The 23,271-nt window shown below is 40.1% G+C and overlaps 1 protein-coding gene across 1 annotated transcript in view; it reads left to right on the forward strand.

Moving 5' to 3' along the window:
* The window catches only part of cacna1ha (calcium channel, voltage-dependent, T type, alpha 1H subunit a), a 128,781-nt gene that overhangs the window by 99,886 nt on the left and 5,624 nt on the right, over positions 1 to 23,271 (forward strand). The window contains exons 19-37 of the mRNA XM_039611146.1: positions 663 to 1,034; positions 2,775 to 2,878; positions 3,426 to 3,549; positions 5,382 to 5,450; positions 5,570 to 5,754; positions 7,168 to 7,294; positions 7,623 to 7,748; positions 8,311 to 8,400; positions 8,990 to 9,182; positions 12,968 to 13,119; positions 13,220 to 13,329; positions 13,857 to 13,990; positions 14,178 to 14,248; positions 15,832 to 15,910; positions 17,728 to 17,849; positions 18,814 to 18,972; positions 19,050 to 19,190; positions 20,613 to 20,778; positions 23,107 to 23,264. Coding sequence (XP_039467080.1) covers positions 663 to 1,034; positions 2,775 to 2,878; positions 3,426 to 3,549; positions 5,382 to 5,450; positions 5,570 to 5,754; positions 7,168 to 7,294; positions 7,623 to 7,748; positions 8,311 to 8,400; positions 8,990 to 9,182; positions 12,968 to 13,119; positions 13,220 to 13,329; positions 13,857 to 13,990; positions 14,178 to 14,248; positions 15,832 to 15,910; positions 17,728 to 17,849; positions 18,814 to 18,972; positions 19,050 to 19,190; positions 20,613 to 20,778; positions 23,107 to 23,264 — 2,682 coding nt within the window. The remainder of the gene's footprint in view (positions 1 to 662; positions 1,035 to 2,774; positions 2,879 to 3,425; positions 3,550 to 5,381; positions 5,451 to 5,569; positions 5,755 to 7,167; positions 7,295 to 7,622; positions 7,749 to 8,310; positions 8,401 to 8,989; positions 9,183 to 12,967; positions 13,120 to 13,219; positions 13,330 to 13,856; positions 13,991 to 14,177; positions 14,249 to 15,831; positions 15,911 to 17,727; positions 17,850 to 18,813; positions 18,973 to 19,049; positions 19,191 to 20,612; positions 20,779 to 23,106; positions 23,265 to 23,271) is intronic.

A 23,271-nucleotide genomic window follows, 5' to 3' on the forward strand; every position in this document is an offset into this window, starting at 1 on the left:
AGTTCTGTGAATTCTAATCTGAGTGAGAGAATAGCTATGATTCAGTAAGGCTTTAGGGATGCTTGACTTATCTGAATTGATTAAACATTATTATATTATTTTCACTGGCGTATACACATATGCAGAAGGGAGCGGTGGTTTGGGAAGGTACCGGATAAGCTGCCAACAAAGTCTCCGAAGGGGGCATGCTCACTTAACCACATTTACAGCTGCAAGTCACGTAATTAGGAGGGCAGTGTGACACAAGGAGAGCGAGTATTCCAAAACTGGAAAACAATTTGGACACAGAGAGCCAATGATAGTCTTGTGTTACATCAGGGGGAACAAAAAAAAAACTGTTTGTAACTAAAGCATTTGGTCAAGTTGAATTTTATGTCTATGAAATGTAGTTCACAGCTTGCTAATTTAACAACATTGAGAGAGATTGTGTGAAAAGCAGTATTCAATATGATAATTACTGTCTGACCTGTTGAGAACTATCATGAAAGTTAAGAACATATGAGAACATATGAGAACATATAAAACATGTTATCAAATTTAAAATTATTCTACTCTCAGCAGATGATGAAAAGCTTTAACTGTTAGCCTTTTAAAAGCTGCTGTAACCGACATTCATTTTCACGACCACACATTACGCTCACTCCTATTTTCTGTCTCATCAGAGCCTCTCTAGTCCCGGGCGGCGTTCTCCTCTTCCTCCCCGCGGCTCTGGAAGCTCATGGGGAAGTCGACGCTCCAGCTGGAACAGCCTGGGAAGGGCACCGAGCCTCAAAAGGCGAGACACCAGCGGAGAGCGGGAGAGCTTGTTGTCTGGGGAAGGTGGAGAGGATGAAGATGCCAGGGATGGCAAAGTGGAGGCAGGGGGAAACAACAGACTAAAGCCGGGGTCCTTGGAACTGCTGCAGGCGTCTACTCTCTGCCCTTCTGTGGTAGCAGACTATGGTGACTGCAATGGGAGGACCGTGACCTACAACCTGAACGTGAACTCCGAACCCAAAGAAGACTCCTCCCCAGAGGACGATTTGGACGATGATGTAAGTGGCGTTTGGTTGCTTCGTTTACTCTGCGGCTGGTTTTTACAATTAACTACAGATGCTCGTGGATGGATTTTGAAATGTTATGCAAATTCCTAATCTGTGCCCTCTGTGACTCTGTTTACACATTTTATTTCATTTTCTTCTCTCCTCTTCCAGTTCTCCCCTTCTGCCCTTTGCTTTCTCTCACTTTTGTATATAAATTAGAGTGTGCATTTTGTGTTCACACTGCAAAGCCTGGAGGGACACTAATTGTCATGCCTTAATTGATTAGTTTAGGCACTAATTGTTTTCTCAGTGGGTACAAAACAACTTGAGTACATGCAATCAGCACACTTATATATTTGTGCGTGAAACCCCCCCCACTTCCTCCTCCTTGGTGGTTTTGGATGACCTCTTACGCGACAGTGTTCATGGGTTTATTGGCTCCAAATTGAGTTCATAATGCCATGAAATCCGCAGAAACAAAAGCCCTCTCCCCCGGCGAAGTGGATAAGTGAGGCTTAATACAGACAGTGTATTGATACATGGGTGTGTGTTTCAGTGCACACTTGCAAGGGTATACACTGCGTGTGTGCACACGTTGTGCCAACTGAGGTGTGCACATGCACACCTCAGTGCCACGTGCACACAGATAGACACTCACTCTCTGTGAGTGTCTATCTGAGATTATGGGCTTCGGCTCCAAGGAGAGCTGAGCGGTCGGTTCTTGTGACGGGCGCACACAGACAGAAGGATACGCCCAGATGCACACGTGCTCACATAATGGGCAGCCTGCCAAATAAGCAGTTTCTGAGAGGCCTGACTTTGGGTTGTTTTTAATTAGAATCCTGAAGTGCAGAAGCTGCGCACCTAAGCTTTCTTCTGTTTGTTTTATTACAAACTTTAATGAGTTTCAAAACACTTTCTATTGAGCTTGTGGCCTAGCTAAGTTGGAGGTCCGCCTGTTATGGTCCCAATTATCTCCCTTTACTTACGCAATGAAACACATGTTTACTATGCCCCCATAGATTTAATTGCAGAACGGCTAACATCAGCAACACTGTGGAAACTCTGTTTAAAGCCGTGCATTGCTTCACTCTAATAGGATTTGCAGTGTAATTGTTGACGGGGCGTGCACAGTAGATTCGTCATGATACAATTTTACTTCCACTGATAAACATAATATATTTTTTGGCAATGACATTTAGCAGCATTCAGTTATATAAAAAGCTCTCTGGCTTACGCAGTTTCTCCACCTTCAAGGATTTTTTTTTGCATGATTTAATGTTCAAGCTGATCTTCAGTCGGGGTTTAAGGAGTGCACGCAGAACAAAAAGTAATAAAATTTTTATTGCTCAAATTCTACAGATTGCATGCATAGTTTGTGGAGCAGCTGTCTATTTTTGGAGAGGAGCGCATCGTCCTTTTAGTAGCCTTGCTTCTAATCTACAACAATCTCAGCATTGATTAAATATTTTAACAGTTGCATTAGCTTTGTTGTATTTATTAATATGTGTACAAAAATGTGAAAAAGTACATCTGCCAGAATACTGAACCTTTAGATTTGCAAGACAAACCATTTGGAGCTTTTCACTGGGTGAGATTTGACGCACTTAGCTTTGACTGTAGCAGACATGATGGTAACAACAGTAATAAACATTTCACCAAATGCAAAGGTGACACCTATAGTTGGTTCGGAGATATTGACAGAGAAAGTAGTTTTGTTGTTAGTGTTAATGACGTTGATGTTTCCTGCAGGGTTCTTTTTGCTACTGGATCAGGAAGAAGTTCCATAACATGAAGCCCCGATGGTGCAAAGAGCATGAAGACTGGGCGCTGTACCTGTTCTCTCCAGAGAATCCGTAAGACACACACACACACACACACACACACACACACACACACACACACACACACACACACACAGAGTAGTCTTTTCAGCCTGCATCGACTTGCATTCATACCTTGGAGATTTACCCTAATCCTGTAGGATCACAGTTACTACACTTAAACTAATCCTAACCCGAACCTAACCCCAAACTATTTATACTAAGGCACAATGATTTACATTTTCAGCATTAGCTTGTGTCACCAAAGTGTGATTGCACTGGCAGATTTATGTCCCACCAGCATGAGTTTCACACACACACACGGATCCATACGAAGAATTCAGTCCGTTACGTTATCGCCCTCTGCCATCCATTTTTATGCTCACTCACTGGCCTATTCCTCTCTGGTTCCTCTTTTTTTATTTAACTATTTCTGTCTCTTGTATTTTTTACTGAATTCTCACTATTATTTATTTGGTTATCAGTTTTAATAAATGATGGATTTTTTATTGTTTTATCAGAGTTGTGTGTATGTTTGTCTGTGTTATTTTTTAATTTACTGTTTTTTGGGGGGTTTTAGGTTCCGTATGTGGTGCCAGAAAGTGATCTCTCACAGACTGTTTGACCACATAGTTCTAGTTTTCATCTTTCTCAACTGCATCACCATTGCTCTGGAAAGACCTGATATAAAAAATGACAGCACGGTAAGACACACACACACACACACAGCCAACATTTAAAAGATTTCTACACACACACCAGAACTGTTTGTTTTAGTTTCTATCTCTTATAAATGATCCTTAATTAAGTAAGAGAAACAGGCAAGATTTCCTCTGTTATATGTGATGCTTTGATGCTTTAATCCCTGCTATTGTTACCTGTAGTAAATCAACCTTTGGTTTCTTGCTTGGGCTTCACATACACTCAGCTTGTGCTTTCGTCTGGGTAATGGGGTCTTTCACTACATTTACATACAATCATAGTAAAAAGAAAGTACACACTTTTTAAATTCGAAGGTTTTAGATATCTGTAAATAATGTGGTCCTTAACAGGTCTTAAAATTAGGCAAATACAACCTCAGATATGAGCTTGTACATTAACAGTTAACACATTACATTAACAATGTGTTGACTCTGCAAACCTCAGTTAACATTTCAAATGTTAAAGTTAATGAAGGTACAGTTAGAAAAAAGCCAAACAAGTATGTCTTGTTTGGAAGGGTTACTTGGAGAAAGGCTGTTTTCTCTAAAAAGAACATGGCAGCATGGTTTAGGTTTGCAAAGCTCCATCTGAACAAACCACAAGAATGCTGGAACAATGTCTCTTGGACAGATAAGACCAAAGTGGAGCTGTATGGCCATTATGCACAGTGCCACATTTGGTGATAACCAAACAGAGCATATCAGCACAAACACTCCATAGCGACTGTCAAGCACGGTGTTGGGGTGGTGACTTGTGCTTCTTTTGCAGCCACAGGACCTGTCCACTTTGAAGCCACTGAATCAAAGATGAACTCTGTATACCAAAGTATTCTAGAGTCATCTATCCAGCAGCTAAAGCGTAGTCCAAATTGCATAATGAAAAAAAAATCTACAACAGAAAGGCTGAAAAAGAAAAGAATCAAGGTGCTACAATGATGTATTTGTTTTCAACTTTGTCAGCTTTGCCTTCATTTTCTATTTTCTAAAGTAAATTAGTAAAAGCAAAAAATTGCAAAACATTTATACACAATATATCACATTATGTGCTTTTTGGTGCTTGATGATTTGATGATTGACGATTGATGATTATTTGCAAAAAGGTTAGTAAAAAATTGTCATAAACCGCTGTGTGAGGCAGGAAGGATAGGACCCAAATGCAGGACTCTCAGGCTTTATTGCCAGATTCGCAAAAAAACATTAGCTAAACTGGGAAGGCGCTAGAAACTAAAATAAACAGACAGCACACAACATCGAGGGATGTCAACAGACAGAAGGAGATACAGACAATATGTACACAAGAGGGTGTCAAGGCAGAGAGGAAACACCAGGGGAACACAGCTGAACATAGTCTGACTAACGAGACAGGGGAGCCACATGACATTACACATACAGGACAGATGACCATGAGAATAAAACAGGAAAAAGATGGGCCAGACACAGGAAGACAGGGAACACAAACACTGATGCGAGACTGACAAAAAACAGGGAGCGAGGGACAGAGACTTGACCTTTATAACCAGACGTGACCACACACAGGGGACGCAGGGGAGGACACACCAAGAAAAGACTAATACCGACCGGACACAGAAGGGAACAAAATCGAACAAGAACTATGAACTAGAAACCTAACAAAACCGAACATTAGCATATCAATAGTTGGGTTGAAGACCCAGGACCATGATAAAAATCATTTTATTAAAGTGTACAACAGCTGAAAGAATAAAACTCCAGAGTTTAAAACCTTTAAAAAGACACATTTTAGACTGATACTAGATACTCTGTAGTGTGATGTGGCGTGTACGTGGGCTGAAATATAATATCATTCTCTTCTTTAGGAGCGACATTTCCTGAGTGTGTCCAACTATATTTTCACTGTGATCTTCCTAGCAGAGATGGCCATTAAGGTAAGCATCATTTCCTTTTCTTTCTTCTGTAGATGAACCTTTTTCTATTTTATTCTGGATCTAGATTATTGTGATTACTGCCTTATGTACAGCTTAATTTGTATTTTGATAATTCCCAGGTTGTAGCTCTTGGTTTCTGCTTTGGGAAGCAGAGCTACCTCCAGTCCAGTTGGAACATTCTGGATGGTGTATTGGTGTTTGTGTCTCTGATCGACATTTTGGTTTATCTGGCCTATCATGGTGAAAACAAGATCCTGGGAATTCTGAGAGTACTTCGCCTGCTACGAACACTTCGCCCACTGAGGTACATGTTGGATTTTCTTTTAATGTGGATACTGCCTTCTCAACTTTTGGGGGTTATAGTGTAGTGGTTTGCATATTTGCCTAAAGCACAAAAGATCCATATGTTGATCCCAGGAAGACGCACATGGAATCTAGAGTAAATGTCTGCTGAATAATGTGCAAATTTGCAGTGCTACTTAATATTGTCAGAAATATTTGCTCGTCTGCCTTCACACATATGCGCTTCAGTGACATCCTATTCTTAATCCATAGGGTTTAATATGATGTCGGCCCACTCTTTGTTCTGGGAAGACTTTCCACAGGGTTTAGGAATGTTTGTGGGAATTTTTGACCAATCTTACAGAAGTGTATTTTTGGGTTGGACACTGATGTTGAATGAGAAGGCCTGGCTCAATTCTTCCCTATAATTCTTCCTAAAGGTGTTCTATCAGGTTGAGGTCAGGACTCTTTTCAAGCTAGTCAAGTTCTCGCTAATCCATGTCTTTATGGATCCTGCTTTGTGCACTGGTGCACAGTTATATTGGGACAGGAAGGGGCCAACCCCAAATTGTTCCCACAAAGCTGGGAGCATGAAATTGTCCAAAATGTCTTGGTATGCTGAAGCATTAAAAGTTCCTTTCACTGGAACTAAGGGGCAGAGTCAAACTCCTGAAATACAACCCCGCACTTGGCACAGTGCAGTCAGACAAGTACTGTTCCCTGGGCAACCGCCAAACCCATAGATTCGTCACTCTAGAGAACCCATCTCTACTGCTCTAGAGTCCTATGGTCCTATGCTTTACAAACACCGTATCTGATGCTTTGCATTGCACTCGGTGATATAAAGCTTGGTTACAGCTGCTTGCCATGGAAATCCATGGATAAAGCTCTCTACACACTGTTCTTGAGCTAATCTGAAACCACATGAAGTTGGGAAAGTTGGGAATCTCAGTGCACGATGCGACTCAGTATTTGCTAACCTGCTCATTCCCTGTAGCTTTAACATTGTAAAAATCCCACTAACACCTGACTGTGGAATATTTCGTAGCGAGGAAATTTCACGACTGGATATGTTCCACAGAGGTGGCATCCTATCACGATGTCACGCCGGGACTCACTGAGCTCCTGAGAGCGACCCATTCTTTAACAAATATTTGTAGAAGCAGTCTGCATGCCTGTGTGCTTGATTATATACACCTGTGGCCACACAAGTGATTGGAACACCTGAATTCAATGATTTGGATGGGTGAATGACTACTTTTATCAGTGTGGTGATGGAAGGGATCCCTTAGGAATAAGGGAGAATTCGAAAGTAGCTTTTTTATATGGATGCACATATGCTGGATACTTTTTTGTTGCTCTAGCTTGTTTGGGTTCTAGTTTTTTAATGTGCTGCATTTATTGTGTTAAACATGTTTTGGTTTGCGTGTTCCAGGGTGATCAGTCGAGCCCCAGGATTAAAGCTTGTTGTGGAGACTCTCATCACCTCTCTTAGACCTATTGGGAACATTGTTTTGATATGCTGCGCCTTCTTCATTATCTTTGGAATCTTGGGGGTCCAGGTAATCACTGTTCCACAGCACAGAGACGCCTTACACCTTTTTTGCTTAAATGTCACTCAGTATCCAATCAACAATTAGCTTTTTGTTTGAGCATTTTTGAAAGAATGACAGTTAGGTGAAGTGTGAAAAGAAACAAGATGACCTGGTATTACCCAAGGACTGAGGAAAACGTATGATAATAATATGTTCTACAAAACTTCCCTTTATTTCTTTATTTCTGGCATTATAAGCTAAATACTTGAGCTACAAACTCTGGTACATAACATGTAAATGGCAACCATAATAGCCCCGCAGATAACTCTCTGTTTATTTTTCTGTTTCACTCTAGCTGTTCAAAGGGAAGTTCTACCACTGTGAAGGTCAGGACACAAGAAACATCACCAACAAATCAGACTGTGTGCAGGCTAACTACCGCTGGATACGAAAAAAGTACAACTTTGACAACCTGATTCAGGTAACAATCAATAGACTGAGGGTGAGATTTGGCAAAAAAGATGGGGCATGAGTGTAGAATCAGCACTGCATAATCTCACTGTGAGCTGTTTCAACTAACTTTACAGTACTGTGCAAAAGTCTTGAGCTATCCCTCATTTTTTAATATTTTGTTTCCAAGGAGCAAGGATGAGTTTTTAATGAGGTTTTGAGAAACAGTTCTCCAGGCTTTCTGCAAAGTTTTTCTTTGGACACTGGCTTATTTTCAGTCCAATCCTTTTTATTTTTGGTATCCAGTTCTTCCATATTTTTTTAATTGTTTTTGATAAATCACCTTGCTGCATCTTCAGCAAATAATTACTTAAAAATGTCCCACACTTCTATGACATATTTCATGGTATTAATATATTATGTTATTATTATATGCAGAACAGCACAAAATCAACTTTTAAGGCTTTTAAGCTTCTAGTAATGATGGAGAAATAGAGTTACATGTTAGCATAACACTAATCTAGATGCTATGTACATATCAAAACTGATCACGTGTGTAATGACTTCCTGTATTGTTTGTGCTTCCTATCCAGGCTCTGATGTCTTTGTTTGTGCTGTCGTGTAAGGATGGCTGGGTAACCATCATGTACGATGGGCTGGATGCAGTAGGAGTGGACCAACAGGTAATGGTGTGAGAAATTGCTAAGCTGTAAAATTGCTCGGTGTCAGGTACACAAAAAATACCTTTGTAGTGTTAATCTATATCCACCCTCGAAGTGATTACTTATTCGTGGATCACTTTGAAGGTGACAGGAAGTCGTAGGCAGACGTTCCATGATCCAGTTGGCCCAGGAAATCCTCTGACTACTATCTTGTGCTCTCATTGGTAGTCACTTCAGTTGCTCACTTCGAAGTTTAGAAGTTTATCTCAGATCCCAACCACTTCAAGTTGCCAAATGTCACGTTCTCTAGTCTCTGGTTGTGACATCACTGCATATCGCGTCAAGTGTGCGCACAGCTTTAAGTAACAAAGAGAATACCGCTGCAAACAGTTTAAAGGTGGAGCTTTCCCTGAACATTTTCCAGGGATTTGACCTGCTTCTGAATGTTGTAAGTGATAAGATACTGACAGCTTGGGTGCTGGTATCTCTTCTACTTGCACAATGATGATCAGAAGAGCTAAAAGTTTTTTTCTTTTTTGTTTTCAGTAAGAAATATGCATAAAAAAAACTGAAAAAGCAAATATTCTCTGCTGTCTTCTGCTTTCCTCAGCCTAAAAGGAACAACAATCCTTGGATGCTCCTCTACTTTATCTCCTTCCTGCTCATCGTCAGCTTCTTCGTCCTTAATATGTTTGTTGGGGTTGTGGTGGAGAACTTCCACAAGTGCCGACAGGACCAGGAAGAGGAGGAGGCACGCCTACGGGAAGAGAAGAGGATCAAAATGAAAGAGAAAAAGCGCAGGAGTAAGGAGAATGAAGGGGCTGGTCGGTAGTCTATTTTTCTGAGCACTGCCTGCTTTCAGAGCCTGAAAAAAAGAGAACGGGAATGATAAAAAGAAACAAACAGTATATATAACAGACTGAAACATTAAAAGAGGGAGAATTTAAAAGACTGGCTAGCTCACGCAAACAGTGATCGATCACTGACAGAGGGCGTGGACTACATCAGTCTGATGCATGCAAATGCATGACTGCAGCCCTACTCTTACCCTTTTCTAACACTGCATGAAAAACTTGAGCAGTTGTTTTAACCTAAAACTTTGTATGCTCACCCTTTAATTAATGGAACTGCCACCAGTTTAGTATAAATGTAGTAACAATACTTGAGCTATTTTAAATATGTCGCATTTACCAAATCTAAATGCAACAAAACCTGTAATAAGCTAACTTTTGTTTTTGATTTCATTACTTTAAGAAGCACCTTTATAACACTTGCTGCATGCAGACGTAATTAACGGCTGCATTTCTCCAGATGTCTTTGGAAATTTTGCTAGCAAAATTTGAATTGATGAAATGCCAATAAACCCCTCCCTCCTTGCGAATGCATGTACAACACTGACCATGAAATGGTTCTTGTTATGGATAGAAGAAGAAGGATATTTCCTGTAAACACGCTTTGACTGGCAGACTCAGAAACATAGCAGACACTTTGGCTGCTATACCTGTAAACACTTTGGGTAGCTGCGCTGTTAGCATATGTTAAGTTACGTAGATAAAAATTATTATTTGTTGCAGCTTATAGCTAATGCAAGGACATGCTGGTAGAAACATCAGAAACACACCACCCACTGCAATCATGACTCAAAGTACTGTACAGTCACAATACAAAAGAGTATTTTATTTAGGGACTTGATTGTGAATGAGAGAAATTTGTAGAAGTATTTTGTCTTATATTCATCTATGTAATCGCAGAGTTACATTTTAAGGCGGTATATGGTGTGAGCAGAACACATCTATTTCATGTTCTAATAGCACCATGTCTCACTGGTCTAAAACTGCTCTTGATAAATGTAATATAAGCTACTTGAATGTCTCAGAGCAATAAGCCTGTTCATAGGGATTGGGCATATGATCAATCAAAACTCACTGATCAATCGAAAAACGAATGCAGTTTTAGACTATTGAGATTTTTTTTCCTGCAAGTATTTAAGAGAAAAGTGGCTCCAGTGTTTGTTCAACAGCGCCCCCATATTCTCAAACTAAAATCTTAAGGAATTTGACAGCAATATTAACTGATTAATTTGAAATTATTGAGCTCAATTTAAAGAGTTTAGATTATCGCTAAAGCAGTACAAGCTGAACGATCTCATTTGTAAAGGATGGTGTTGTTGAACATTCCCTGCACAGCCCCTCTAAATCCTAGTTTTAAAAAGAATGGCATGAAAGCATGCAATAGATGCATAGGGCAGGGCATGGTATACGTGAGAGTATGTCAAAGACATTAACATACACATTCGATAATTACAGTGGACATGTGAGTATACAGTCTAGTTGGATAACAAGCACATATAAATGGCCAGGGTCTAATTTGTAAAACACTTGTTGTTAGTTGGCACCGTAAAAAAATATATAAATAAATATATGATAACTGAAACATTCAACCACAAGTTTACTTTAGCCTCAACATTCTGACTATTAACCTAATATTAAATATGTAAACTTGGCATTAACATGCATAACCATAAAACATTTGAAACAGCTAGTTAGCATTGGTAATGGTATTTTCAGTGCCACTGGACTTTCTTAATCTGACTAAAAATTGGCTTACGTTTCCTCCTCCTCTAATGTCACTCTAACTTTTGATTCTTAAGAGTGCAACATGCATGGGACTTGCTTATCATTACATATGCACAACTGAGGTCAGAAGTTTACATCCACTTATCATGGGCATGAATTTCATGGTAATTTTGGGCTTTCAATGATTTCATTGAACTGTTCTTTTTTTCCAGGGTGGAATCATTGTACAGCACACATCTTTGATGACTTAAACAAACAAGAATTAGGTGCACAAATATATTCATACATCCCCACTAATATTTGGTTAAGTGTCTCTAAGCAATATCGCGCTTTGACCAGATGCTTTTGGTCACCGTCAACAACCTTCTGCCCTAATGCTGGCAGGATATTTAACAACTTTTCTTGGCAGAGTTGGTAGAGTTCATTTTTATTGATTGGTGCCATGGCACGGACTCAGCTTTTAACACATGTTCAATAGGGTTAAGGGCGGGGCTTTGGGAAAACTGTCCCAATAGCCTAATGTTAGCCTGTGTTATCCATTTCAATACTAGCTTTGATGGATGTTTGAGATCATTGTCCTTTTGGAAAACCCAATTATATCCAAGTTTCAACCATCTAGCTGTTGATTTGAGGTAAAGTTGAAGAATTTAGAGATAGTCGGTAATTTCTTCCTTCTTCAAAGCATGATGATACCTCCACCATGCTTGACAGCTGGTACAGTGTTCTTAGGTTTCAAAGCCTCATCTTTACTCCTCCTAAAACACTTCATGTCATTTTGGCCAAATAGCTCAATTTATGTCTCCTGACCATAAAACTTTTCACTTGGTCCAAACCCTGCCAGTCCATTGTGATGTAAAATGAATTTCACTGTGGACACTGATGCTGGTGTTCCAGCAGTTTCCAGTTCACTGCAGGCTTCAGTCTTAGCGGTTCCCTGGGTTATTCCTGAACATCTTAACCGATTTCCTCTCATCTGAGGGTCACAATTTGGATCTTCTTCCAAATCTTGGCAAATTGGTGACACATTCAAGTAACTTGTACTTAATTAGAGTTGTTTAAAGTGAAAGTACTCCGCAGAAATCTGTGGTTATTTAGGAAAAAGAAAGCCACAACTTGTGCACATCTATAATTCTACTTCTCTGAGTTCTGTGAACCTTCAAATTGTTTTGAGTATCGGTCAATCCAATGAGTTCTGTCAAACAAAGAGAACTAACAGTTGTAGTCAATCACGATCACTAACAAGAAGCTGAAAGGCCTTGTTGTTTGTAGAACTTTCAGCACCTTTAATAAAAGATTTAAGTGAGTGAATGTGTATATTTGAGCTTTTATGTAACCTTTTGTGGATTAGAGAAAATCAAAAATAAATTCAGTGATCCGTGTCTAATTTTAGGTCTTTTTTTAAAGATGTATGCGGTGCAGTTATTCCACCCTGGAAAAGAACAGTTCAGTTTTCACGAGAATCCATAAATCACCATGATGTTCATGTGGATGTAGATTGTTAAGCAGAACTGTACGTGTGCAAATTTACATACAAAAGTATTTTGAGGCGAAAAATAATACTAAATATGCGATCCCTTTAAAAAATGAATACATGCCATAAATATCTTAGACTTCCTGTTACTCTCATGTCCTCACTTATTTAAACAAGCCACACAAGCAGTAGCATGCACATACTGTTTAAGGAACAGGGACAATGGGAGCACCACCGCTGTGAGTAAGTTTACAATTAGAGGATCAGTGGGTCGCCTGGTCTGCTCAAGGGCCTCTCTGGTGTGACATGCGTACCAAAATAGCAGAATCTTATTAAGGCACAAGCATATTTTGGTGAATAAAGTATCAAATGGAACAGCAGTGGTGGTTGCCTTCTCTTTGCCCCTCTGCCTTCCGGTGCACAGTGCTACACATACAACACTTTATATTCAGACAACAGTTATTCACAAATGTGAGTCTCTCTGCGTGTTTCTTACTCTGTCTTTCATATATTTGTTTGTTCCTGAATTTTTGTGATCCAGAGGCCAAGCTCGGGCGGTACTATGACGACTACTCTCCCCTGCGTCTGTCCATCCACTCGCTGTGTACCAGCCACCACCTGGACCTCTTCATCACTTTTATCATCTGCGTCAATGTCTTCACCATGAGCATAGAGCACTATAAACAACCAGTGGTAATGCGTGCCCCTGCAAACTTGCTCAAATGGAAGATGTTGTGAAAGATGTCTCAAATTAATCTGTACGCTTCTCCTTACGTTCAATCTGTGCACTCAGTATTTAGGAGAGGTTCTGAAGTACTGTAACTACGTGTTTACCTGCATCTTCGTCGTTGAGGCCCTCCTCAAACTTGTGGCGTTTGGCATACACAGGTTCATCAGAGACAGGTAAAACAGTGAGATGAATGTCAGTCTTTTCTGAATCTCTATAGCATTGTTTCCCACTAAAGTAAATGTATCTATCTCGTAAAATGGTTACAAAAATAATTCCCTACTTAATGTGTGAATTCCTGCCTTCCTCGTTTTCAGACAATTATATTCAGAGCACTGGGTGGTCAGGGTACTTATCTCTTTCAGAGTACCCAGGTGGAGCGTTATCATGGTTTGCCTCAGTGTTTTCCCTACCAAAGAGATTAGTGGGTGGGCTGCCCATTAATCTAAACAGCCTTCACACTATTTAGCATCAGCAGCCAGGCAGCAGCAACATTTCATCTTCTGTTCCCACCTGTTCTCCTTTTCAGCTAACTCACAATAACCTTTAAAGACTAAGAAGGAATTTGTATTACTTTGTTGTCACAATCACCCGCTGGTACTAGTTGAATATGCTGCATGAGCGATGAAAGAGTGTCTTATTTTTTTAATGTTTTTTATTTTTTTGCCCTTTTCTTTTGTACCCGACTACAAAATATTCTCAGGTGGAATCAGCTGGATTTAGCTATAGTGGCATTGTCCATCATGGGCATCGTCCTGGAGGAGCTGAAAATGAAAGGCACATTACCAATAAATCCAACCATCATCAGGATCATGAGAGTGCTCAGGATAGCACGAGGTACACATATGCTTCTATCCTTGCTTATGTCGTATACACTTATATAGTTTCACTCTGTTAAGTCATCCTAAATATTCTAATAGATCTGGCATCAAAAGGAGGATCTCAGATGTAGATGAAACAGTTTCCTACTAACCCTTTATCACTATTATCACAATAAAACGGCTGTTTCAATGTGTCTCTGCAGTGCTGAAGCTTCTAAAGATGGCCACAGGGATGAGAGCTCTGTTGGATACTGTCATGCAAGCACTGCCGCAGGTAAACACGGACTCTGTAACGTCTCAACCACAGAAGAGTGGTTTTGCTTTTTTTGTTTTATTTATGAAAACAGGGTCAGGATTGCAGTTTTGTTCAGAATAGACAGCCCTGAAAGATTTATGCTTTTTAATGAATATTTAATTCCAGGCGTATCCTTCAACATTACAAAATTCATATCCTGACTCTCAAGTGTGTTTGTTTCTTGGGGTTTTCGCCGGCTTATTGCACATCACATTTGGTTTTCTTAGTAAATGCGCCTTATAATAAATGGCACGCACACTGCACACAAGAGGATTTTTATCACAGTCAGTGAGTTCATTAGTCAAATGGATGCCCGTGCACATTTTTGCCACGGATCTCGTGATTTCTTTTTTTTTTTTTAGTCAGACTGTTCCTCCCTTGTGTTCCTTTTTGTGCTTTTGCTATTTTGTCAATGCACCCACCATTTTTTTAGGCATGTCAGCAGATGTCGCGGATGTATCTCCCTGTTATTGTGTGGCTCAAATCTTAGAGGCAAAGAGCAGCTGCGCCAAAGATTATGATGTGTGTGCAGTGACAGACGTTGTTCTGCTATTTTCTAAATGTCAAGTATTCGGATGTAACCATCCCGGGCACAGAGTGCACGAGGAAAGATTTTTAGAAACTGGAAAAGGAGATGAGACATGCTGGTAAATGATGGCATGATGCACATGTAGTCATAGGAGGTGCACACTGTGCACGTTATTTTTGAATTTTTTGTTTTTTAAGGGATTTCTCCATGCAATGGGTAGAAAAGGCAAAAAAGTATTTTATGCTAATGCATAAATAAGCATATGTGGTATCAAATAAATGCAATAAAACAAGAGCCCTCGGAGAGCACATCTCCCCTCAAAGGGAGAGGGCTGTACTAAAACGCTGATGTTTTATGAATTTTTTTAATAACAACATGCTGACATCAGGTTGTTTTTATAACAATATGCTGATGTCTGACCTTTAACACATTTATAGTGTTTTTTATTATCTTTGCCAATATAACTGGGGCAGAGCTGGCTGAGATCTTTGGCTTCTATAAGCTGAAAGAAGTTGTGATTTTAAGATATTTTCATGCACTGTGTAATTTTGGGAAACTTCCTGGTGTCATTGTGATGTCATGGGCATTGTATTACTGTACAGCTCTCTCCATGCCCATTCACATGATATATTACTTGATATGGTTTCTTTAATTTTTTTTCAAGGTCAACTTTTACCTTTGACACAAACAATGAAGGTCAGATCCCTGGAAAACTGAGGTGCTCGTGCCAAGCAAGACTTGTTTTTATTGTTTTACCCATTTGATGTGACCTTGACCCAATTTTCACCTAAATTAAACCAACTCGTACCATCACACAAAATATGAAAATGAGATCTTGGAAACTATGGATGCTAGACTGCTAACAAACAGACAGACAAACAAATGGAGTCAATTATATACTCCCTCTCGATTATAGACTCCAGAGACAATGCCTTCTTGTCCCTGGATCTTTAACTAGTAATGTTTTAAACTGTTGGGTGAGCAGAAGATATCTAACATGTTTTTGAGTTTGTTTTTTTCTTTTTCCCTCCAGGTGGGAAATCTTGGTCTTCTCTTCATGCTGCTCTTCTTCATCTATGCTGCTCTGGGAGTGGAGCTATTTGGCAAACTGGGTCAGTCACCAGCAAGAAAAAAACAAAACACACACACACACACTGCTCCACACACTTCGCCAGAAAAGGTTTTTGACTCCAAGCATCACTATTACAGTCACGATTCGCAGCAAATTTCCCCCCTTTTTTGTATCCTTGCCTCCCCCCCTCCCTGTTTTGACCAAGGAAAGATCACATTTGCATGATCCCATTTATTTACATTATTGCTTCTTCAATGGACTCACTCTGTCCAACTCATTTTGCCTGAGTTTGTGTGGGAAGAGCGTTAGAAAAAATAAAAAAAAGGACTTCTGGGAAGATGAAATGAAAAACAACTTTCTGATAAAGAGGTTGCTTTCGGTGAAATGTTATGATCCTCTGCTACACGCTGGGAATAGAAAATGATGTCTGTTTTGCCGATTTATGTAACATGACCCATCTTCAGCTTTTGCAATGATTTTTATGAATGTTTGGAAGTGCCATACTAAATGCTGATTCATGCCTGTAAGGGTGAAATATGTTTTAACTTTGGAAGTTTTGAAGGAAACATCATGGCACAGAGCGGTGGAGAACAGGAATGTTCCCTGCATTCACACCAGTGAGAAAAAGCTAAACATCATCTTCAAACTTACTTGCTCCTCACTCCCCTCCTGGTACATAGGCCGTCGACAAGTCTTTAGTTTTATTATATCATGGTGTTTTATACATTTTCACCATGGAAGAGGAATTTACACTGACCAACAATTATGCGACTAACTAACAGATCTTAGACAAGCGTATGTTAGCAGACTCTGTCCAGGGTATCTGTAGATAGGATGAGGGCACGGGGGGCTGAATGAGTGTTTAAATGTTAATACAGTCCTGGCTTCATGTCATTTCAGGGTCAGGTGTTTTCAGCATAGCTCGTAATTAACATATTCTAGTGTGGATCTGAATTTAGATTTAATAATTTATCTGGTGGTCTACACCCAGATGAATCCCGATTTCCAGTGGGCAGGAGTTAAAGATTACCTGAGAAAGGCAAAACAAAGGGGGTAGAAAAGCAGATGGTCTATACAGGAGCGAGCTCCAATTGAGAGGAAAGATTATTTAGTAAGATGTGAAAGCAAGGAAACATTGACTTGAGTGACTTAATAGATCTCATTAGTTTTCCTCATTAGGTCTAATTAGGTCTAAGTCACCACTAGACATTTTAAAGGCGTACACGTGAAATACCTGCAGTCCAAAAAAATCAGATGTTTAACGTTTGACTGAATATATTTGAACTGAAGCTGCTTTTTCTGAATTCTCAGCAGCCTCTGACTCAGTCGTCTACCATTTGTTAGAGCCACAGCGAGCGTTTCAGTCTTGCATCAGTATAGCTTGATTTCATTACACGTTACGCAAACCTTCCCTATCCATTTCCTCTGTGCTACACGCTCACATTGTTTAATCCTCTTATTTGTCTCCTGGTGACTGATGCTTAGAATAATAAACAAGGTACATAATACTCCAAGGGCTGTTTTATTCTTCTCAAGCATGCTGTTAATGTGACCTCAGGTTTGAGGCAAGGGAGGATATCTTCTGGTGGCTATTCTCTGTAAACAAGGCCCCGAGAGCTTTCGGTTAAATTGACCCAAAGACTTTTCGCTGTCCCCTGGAAGACTTTTCTCATTCGCTCTCCTGTGCCACGTCCATGGGGAGACGCCACTTGGAACTAGTTTACTCTGCATTTATATGACTGAAGAAGAAGATCTTTTTTTGTATGGAAGTGCGGCACGTCGTATTTCTCGTCTTCTTTTCATCACCATGTTTATAGCGCAGCTTAATTAACGTCTTCTTCTGTTTGCTTTGATTAGATTGCAGTGACGAAAACCCATGTGAAGGTCTGGGTCGTCACGCAACCTTTAGAAATTTTGGGATGGCCTTCCTCACACTGTTTCGAGTGTCCACTGGAGACAACTGGAATGGGATTATGAAAGTATGGAGACACACACACACACACACACACAAACGCACTTGTATGCACAACACGAGCTCTAATAAATGATGACTAGATTATCTCATAACCGCAGAGAGAGAGCAACGACCTCGAAAAGCAATTATGAAATGATAAAGTAGCTTAGAGGAGACCCATGTCAAAACTTTCACATTTTGAGTTTTACTTTTTTTAAAAATGAAATTCTGAACGAATTCTGAAAATGTGACTGTGTACAAATGATGTGACAATGTCATGTATTTTCCTTTTTTTTAAATGAATTATAAATTTTAGGTATAGTGTAGAATTTCTTTACCAAGATCGTGTTAGGGAAAAGGTGTCAAACATAGGGCCTGATGCTTAAAAAAATGACATGTTTGTTGAAGTCACACTCCTTTTTTCTAATATTAAGATATTATGTCAAGGATTAAATGTGTGGGTAAACTTCTCCACTAAGGCTCAAACTGGGTGTTTGTGGCCCACAACATAAGCAATACCTCTTGAGTTCCAGCAGAGGGCGGTGCCACACACTTTCTCTATTTAACCACTGCTTTAAAAAAGGAACTTTAAGGTAGATTTCTGTCTTTGTACAGACAGTCTGTTTTATGTTGTGTGTAAGAAATGTACTTGTCTGTCAGTTTGGTGATGTTTTGAGCTGATTCAATATAAAAACAGGACATGATTTCATGCATATACCCTTTAGGAGTGATGGAGAGTAAGGGTTGTTTAACAATGTGCAATTTTTAATTTGATCTTTTTACTGATTATGAACTACTTACATCATGTCTCTGTGTGTGCTTTGTGTTTCTTTGTTTCCTGAAGTTACAAATGAGTAAATGTGTAAAATTGTGATGCTTACAACAGTCTTTGCAGCTGTGGATGCCCAGCTTTTTCAAGTGGCGACTGTGATTCGGTGTCGGGGTTAAACTCTCTGCTTCTTCTTTTTCTCTTCTTCTGTTTTTTTCAGGACACATTGAGGGAGTGTCACCCGTCTGACGAACACTGTTTACCATATCTGCCCTGGGTCTCTCCAATTTACTTTGTCACCTTTGTGCTCATGGCCCAGTTTGTTCTGGTCAATGTGGTGGTGGCTGTTCTGATGAAACATCTAGAGGAAAGCAACAAGGTACAGTAACTTGAGTACTATCTCTTTGGTTTTTGGCTTTTTAAGTGCACAGATATTAAGTAGATATGTATTTGCAGGATGCTAAAGAGGATGCGGAGATGGATGCAGAGATCGCCTTGGAAATGGATAGGGAGAGGGAACGCAGACTAAGCACAAATTCCAACAACAGCTCAGTCGGAGGGACCTATGTGGGGCCATGCTCAAATTCACCTGAAGAGGTAGGAAGACAAAACTGTGCTTATTGGCAATTGCAGCAGTATCAGCATTTTGGAGCATTTTTTTTCACTGTGCCAGTTACATTAATTCATGATAAAACAGTTTTGATACACCAATCAGTTATAACATAGTTGAATAAGTGAAGATTTTGTCCTCAAAGTTGATGTGTTAGAAGCAGGAAAAATGGGCAAACGCAAGGATTTAATTGAATTTAAGAAAGGCCAAGCTATGATGTGTAGACGACTGGGTCTCCAAAGCTGCAGCTCTTGTGGAGTGTTTTTAAAAGTGGTCCAAGGAAGGAACAGTGAACAGATCACACGGGTAGGCCTTCACTCCCCACGTGCAATCTGATCCAACAGACCAGCTACTGTTGCATCAAACAAAACTACTGCTAAACTACTGCTGACCTTTCCGCCACCTCCCAAGGTGTGTCACTTACCTGGGGAACACCTGGCACCAGGATGTACTATGGGAAGAAGGCAAGCTAGCGGAGGCAGTGTGATGTTTTAGGCAATGTCCTGCTGGGAAACCTCAGGTCCTGCCATTCATGTGGGTGTTACTTTGATATGTACCTAAGCACTATTGCAGACCATGTACAGTGTTTCATAGAAACGGTACTCCCTGAATGCTGTGGCCTCCTTTGGCAGGATAACTGGGCCTGTCAAAAAGCAACAATGGTTCAGGAATGGTTTGAAGAGCACAAAAAGAAGTTTGAGGTGTGGACTTGGCCTTCAAATTCCCCAGATCCCACTCCAATCGAGCATCTGTGGGATGTGATGGAAAAACAAGTCTGATTGCTGGAGGCCCCACCTCACAACTTAGAGGACTTCAAGGATCTGCTGCTAACATCTTGATTACAAACACCTCAGCACACCTTCAGGGGTCTAGTGGAGTCTATGCCTCGATGGGTCAGGGCTGTTTCGGCAGCAACAGGGGAAACAACACAATATTAGGGAGGTTGTACTAATGTTATGCCTGATCGGTGGAAATGCAATATTACTAATAAAACGAGGTATAAACATATACTAAGTGCTTGTTATTACATCTTACTGCTGGGTTACAGTCTTTTAACAAATATGGAGACATTTAAATACATGTTTTGGGTTGTGTGTAGAGCTGGCATGTAATTCAGCCTATGTTTGTCAGAGCCTGATAAAAAGATGGCAAACGATGCTCTCCTTTAACCTTTACCTTTAAGATAACTTTAATAGACAGTTCTTTGAATTTGTGTGTGTGTGTGTGTGTTTTATTTTCAGTGGTTGTCAGTACACTTGCACCAGAAAGATGCCCCAGACATGACATTTGTATTTTTACCTGTCCAAAAACAGACATCAGTCATCAGAATCACGCAGCGCTCTATTCTTTCTTTGTAAAAACTGCAGCTGTTGGTTTCAGCACTGAGTGGTCTCTGCCTCCCCCTGCAGGAGGAAGAGGTGCAGTACAACGACCAGAACCTGCTGTCATCCAAGATCTCTGTATCCAGGATGCATTCTCTGCCAAATGACAGTTATATGTTCAGACCGGTGCGACCCGCCAGCGCCCCCTACACTTTAGACGAGGTAGACCTGAGTCCCCAACACCAGCATTCAGGTAAACTAGATGTTAAATACTAAAATATTGATTGCGAGAGTAGCATCGCTTTATTATCGTGAAGTTTTGGCATTTTATTTCATCTGTGTGGTAAACAGGCAGAGACACAGCTACTAATCTGTTAACTAAACTTCACACTGTCCATTTCAAACTAGTTAAAATAAAAGACTGATATTTAAGTACTGTTTATCATGTCACATAGAAAGTTAACCTGTTCTACATAATGTTATCTTTTTTCCCTGTAGTTTCACCTTCTGTGTGTTTAAAAAAGAAGTCAGAACATAAAGAAACAATGCTCAGAACACGTCTCTAAGCACTAACAAGAACTGTTTCATTTGCAGTCAGAATCTAATGGCATGTTGTGTCCAGGCTGTGGACAGGCCCAGCTCTGTCCTAAGGTACTTACTGTAGTGGATGAGTCGATACACGTGAATACCTGCAACCTTCACACAGGCTCATCTGCTCAGCTGTGCAATGGCCGAATACTAAACTAGAGTGGTCGTTGTCTTCACAGTCAAGTTGCAAAGTCAGAAAAGTGCATATGTTTAAAAATATGTAGTCATCACTTCTGTTTTGTCTTTTTTACAGTTTTAGATTAAAAAAAAAAGGTTGAGATGCTGTGTTAATAATTTGATTTCATTTGCATAAACCTTGTATGCAATCAAAAGCACAGATACCACATCAGAGATGAAAACAGAGACATTTTGTTGTCTTTTTGGGTTCTCTCTGTGTACTCCGGCATCCTGATTTCTTCTTCTTCTTCTACTTTTTTGTTGCATATTTTCACACTTAAACAGACAGAGACAGACAAAGATAACCTGAGGAAAAACAAAATGCAGTTTTTAAATGAATATTTTGTGTATTCAATGAAAGAACTATCTAAACCTACCTGGCCCTGTGTGCAAAAGTAACTGCCCCTCTGTTAAATCATGAATTGACTGATCAACTACAGTTTTTTGGAAAGCTGAATTCAATTTTAGTAGCCACACTTAGGCCTGATTACTGTCAGACCTTCTGAATCAAAAGATCACTTGAATAGATCCTGTCGGACAAACTAAAGGAGGTGAAAATATCTCAAAAAGCAACCCATCATTTCAAGATCTAAAGAAACAGCTGAGAAACAGTCATCGGCATCTGTCAGTCTGGAAAGAGCTACAAAGACATTTCTAAGGCTAGCTTAGATCCATTATCCACAAATGGTGGAAACTTGGAAGAACTGTTACTTCCAAGGGTGGCAAAACCAGTTATTAAGTTTAGGGTGTAAATACTTTTTCACACAGAGCCAAATTGATCCCTTAATAAATAAAAATAAATCATTTAAAAACTGCCTTTTGTTATTACTCTGGTAATCCTTGTGTAATATTTGATCTAATAAGAGTTACAAATATGCAAGAAATCAGGAATGGGGGTAAGTACTTATTCACCTTTTGCACAGCATCCCAGCTTTTGTCAAAGAAGTGGTGTTTTAAGAAGAAGAATATTTGATCAAGTGACTTTACAGCTTGAACTGAAAATATCTACTTGAAATGAACTCGTTTATGCTCTGACTAACATTTAAGTGTTTTATTTCTATTATATCTGCACACCCCGGTTCGCTGAGCCTTAATGCTCTCTGCTGCAGGTTCCAGAAATTTTCCTAGTTCACTGAACCTGTGTGTGCAGATCACCTGAGAGCCTGGCTACACAGTTTCACGACACAGATTGAACATCTGATGGATGTGCTCTCTCGTGCACTTGACACCTGACACATTAGAGCGCTGTATTCTGTCAAGACCCTAATTTCCCTTGGCATGGCGCGGTAGAGACAAGTGAAACTGTTACTGTAACCAGGATCTAATGTGGAATTTTACATCCAGCAAGCTGGCCTTTTGCGACTATTTCCCTGAAAGGTCAGCTCGGTGCTGCCGCTCAGCATACAGTGTAACAACCTACTGTATGCGCTAATGATTTTTTTCTTCATCCAGGAAACACTTTATTTTGATAGCACATTTTAAAAAGCTAAATTTCAGCCCAGACAACTTCTCCAGGCTTCAGATCGGAAGCTGTTATTTATGGCCACAGCTTCCACTTATACTTTTATTTTTTATTTATTTAAGATCCGAATGTTCTATCATGATAAAGTGTTAGCGATGTCATACTTTGGCCATGACTCTTCAAATATAATGTTTTAAAAAGATCCCAAAATAGGAAATAATGTGTGTTTCTTTATGCCCAGCTGTGCACGTGTTTTCTCCAGAAGTGCATGTGTTTCTGTCATTTTTGTGTACGTGTCGTGTTCTATCACGTTTGACATGATGACATATACGCTTTGCACATGTCTCCCTGCAGTCTCAGTGATGTCGGTCCACTCCCAGCCCTGTGAGAGCCACTCTCTGCTCCAGGTTCCAGACATTTCCCCCGTTCACCCTCGGTCACCTCCATCCCTGTCTCTTCCTCGCATCGCCCCGCCAACACCCAGCCCCTCACCACGGGCTCTGCATAGGCAGGTGAGAG

The sequence above is a fragment of the Oreochromis aureus genome, linkage group 4, assembly GCF_013358895.1.
Source record: "Oreochromis aureus strain Israel breed Guangdong linkage group 4, ZZ_aureus, whole genome shotgun sequence".
Classification (NCBI taxonomy): domain Eukaryota; kingdom Metazoa; phylum Chordata; class Actinopteri; order Cichliformes; family Cichlidae; genus Oreochromis; species Oreochromis aureus.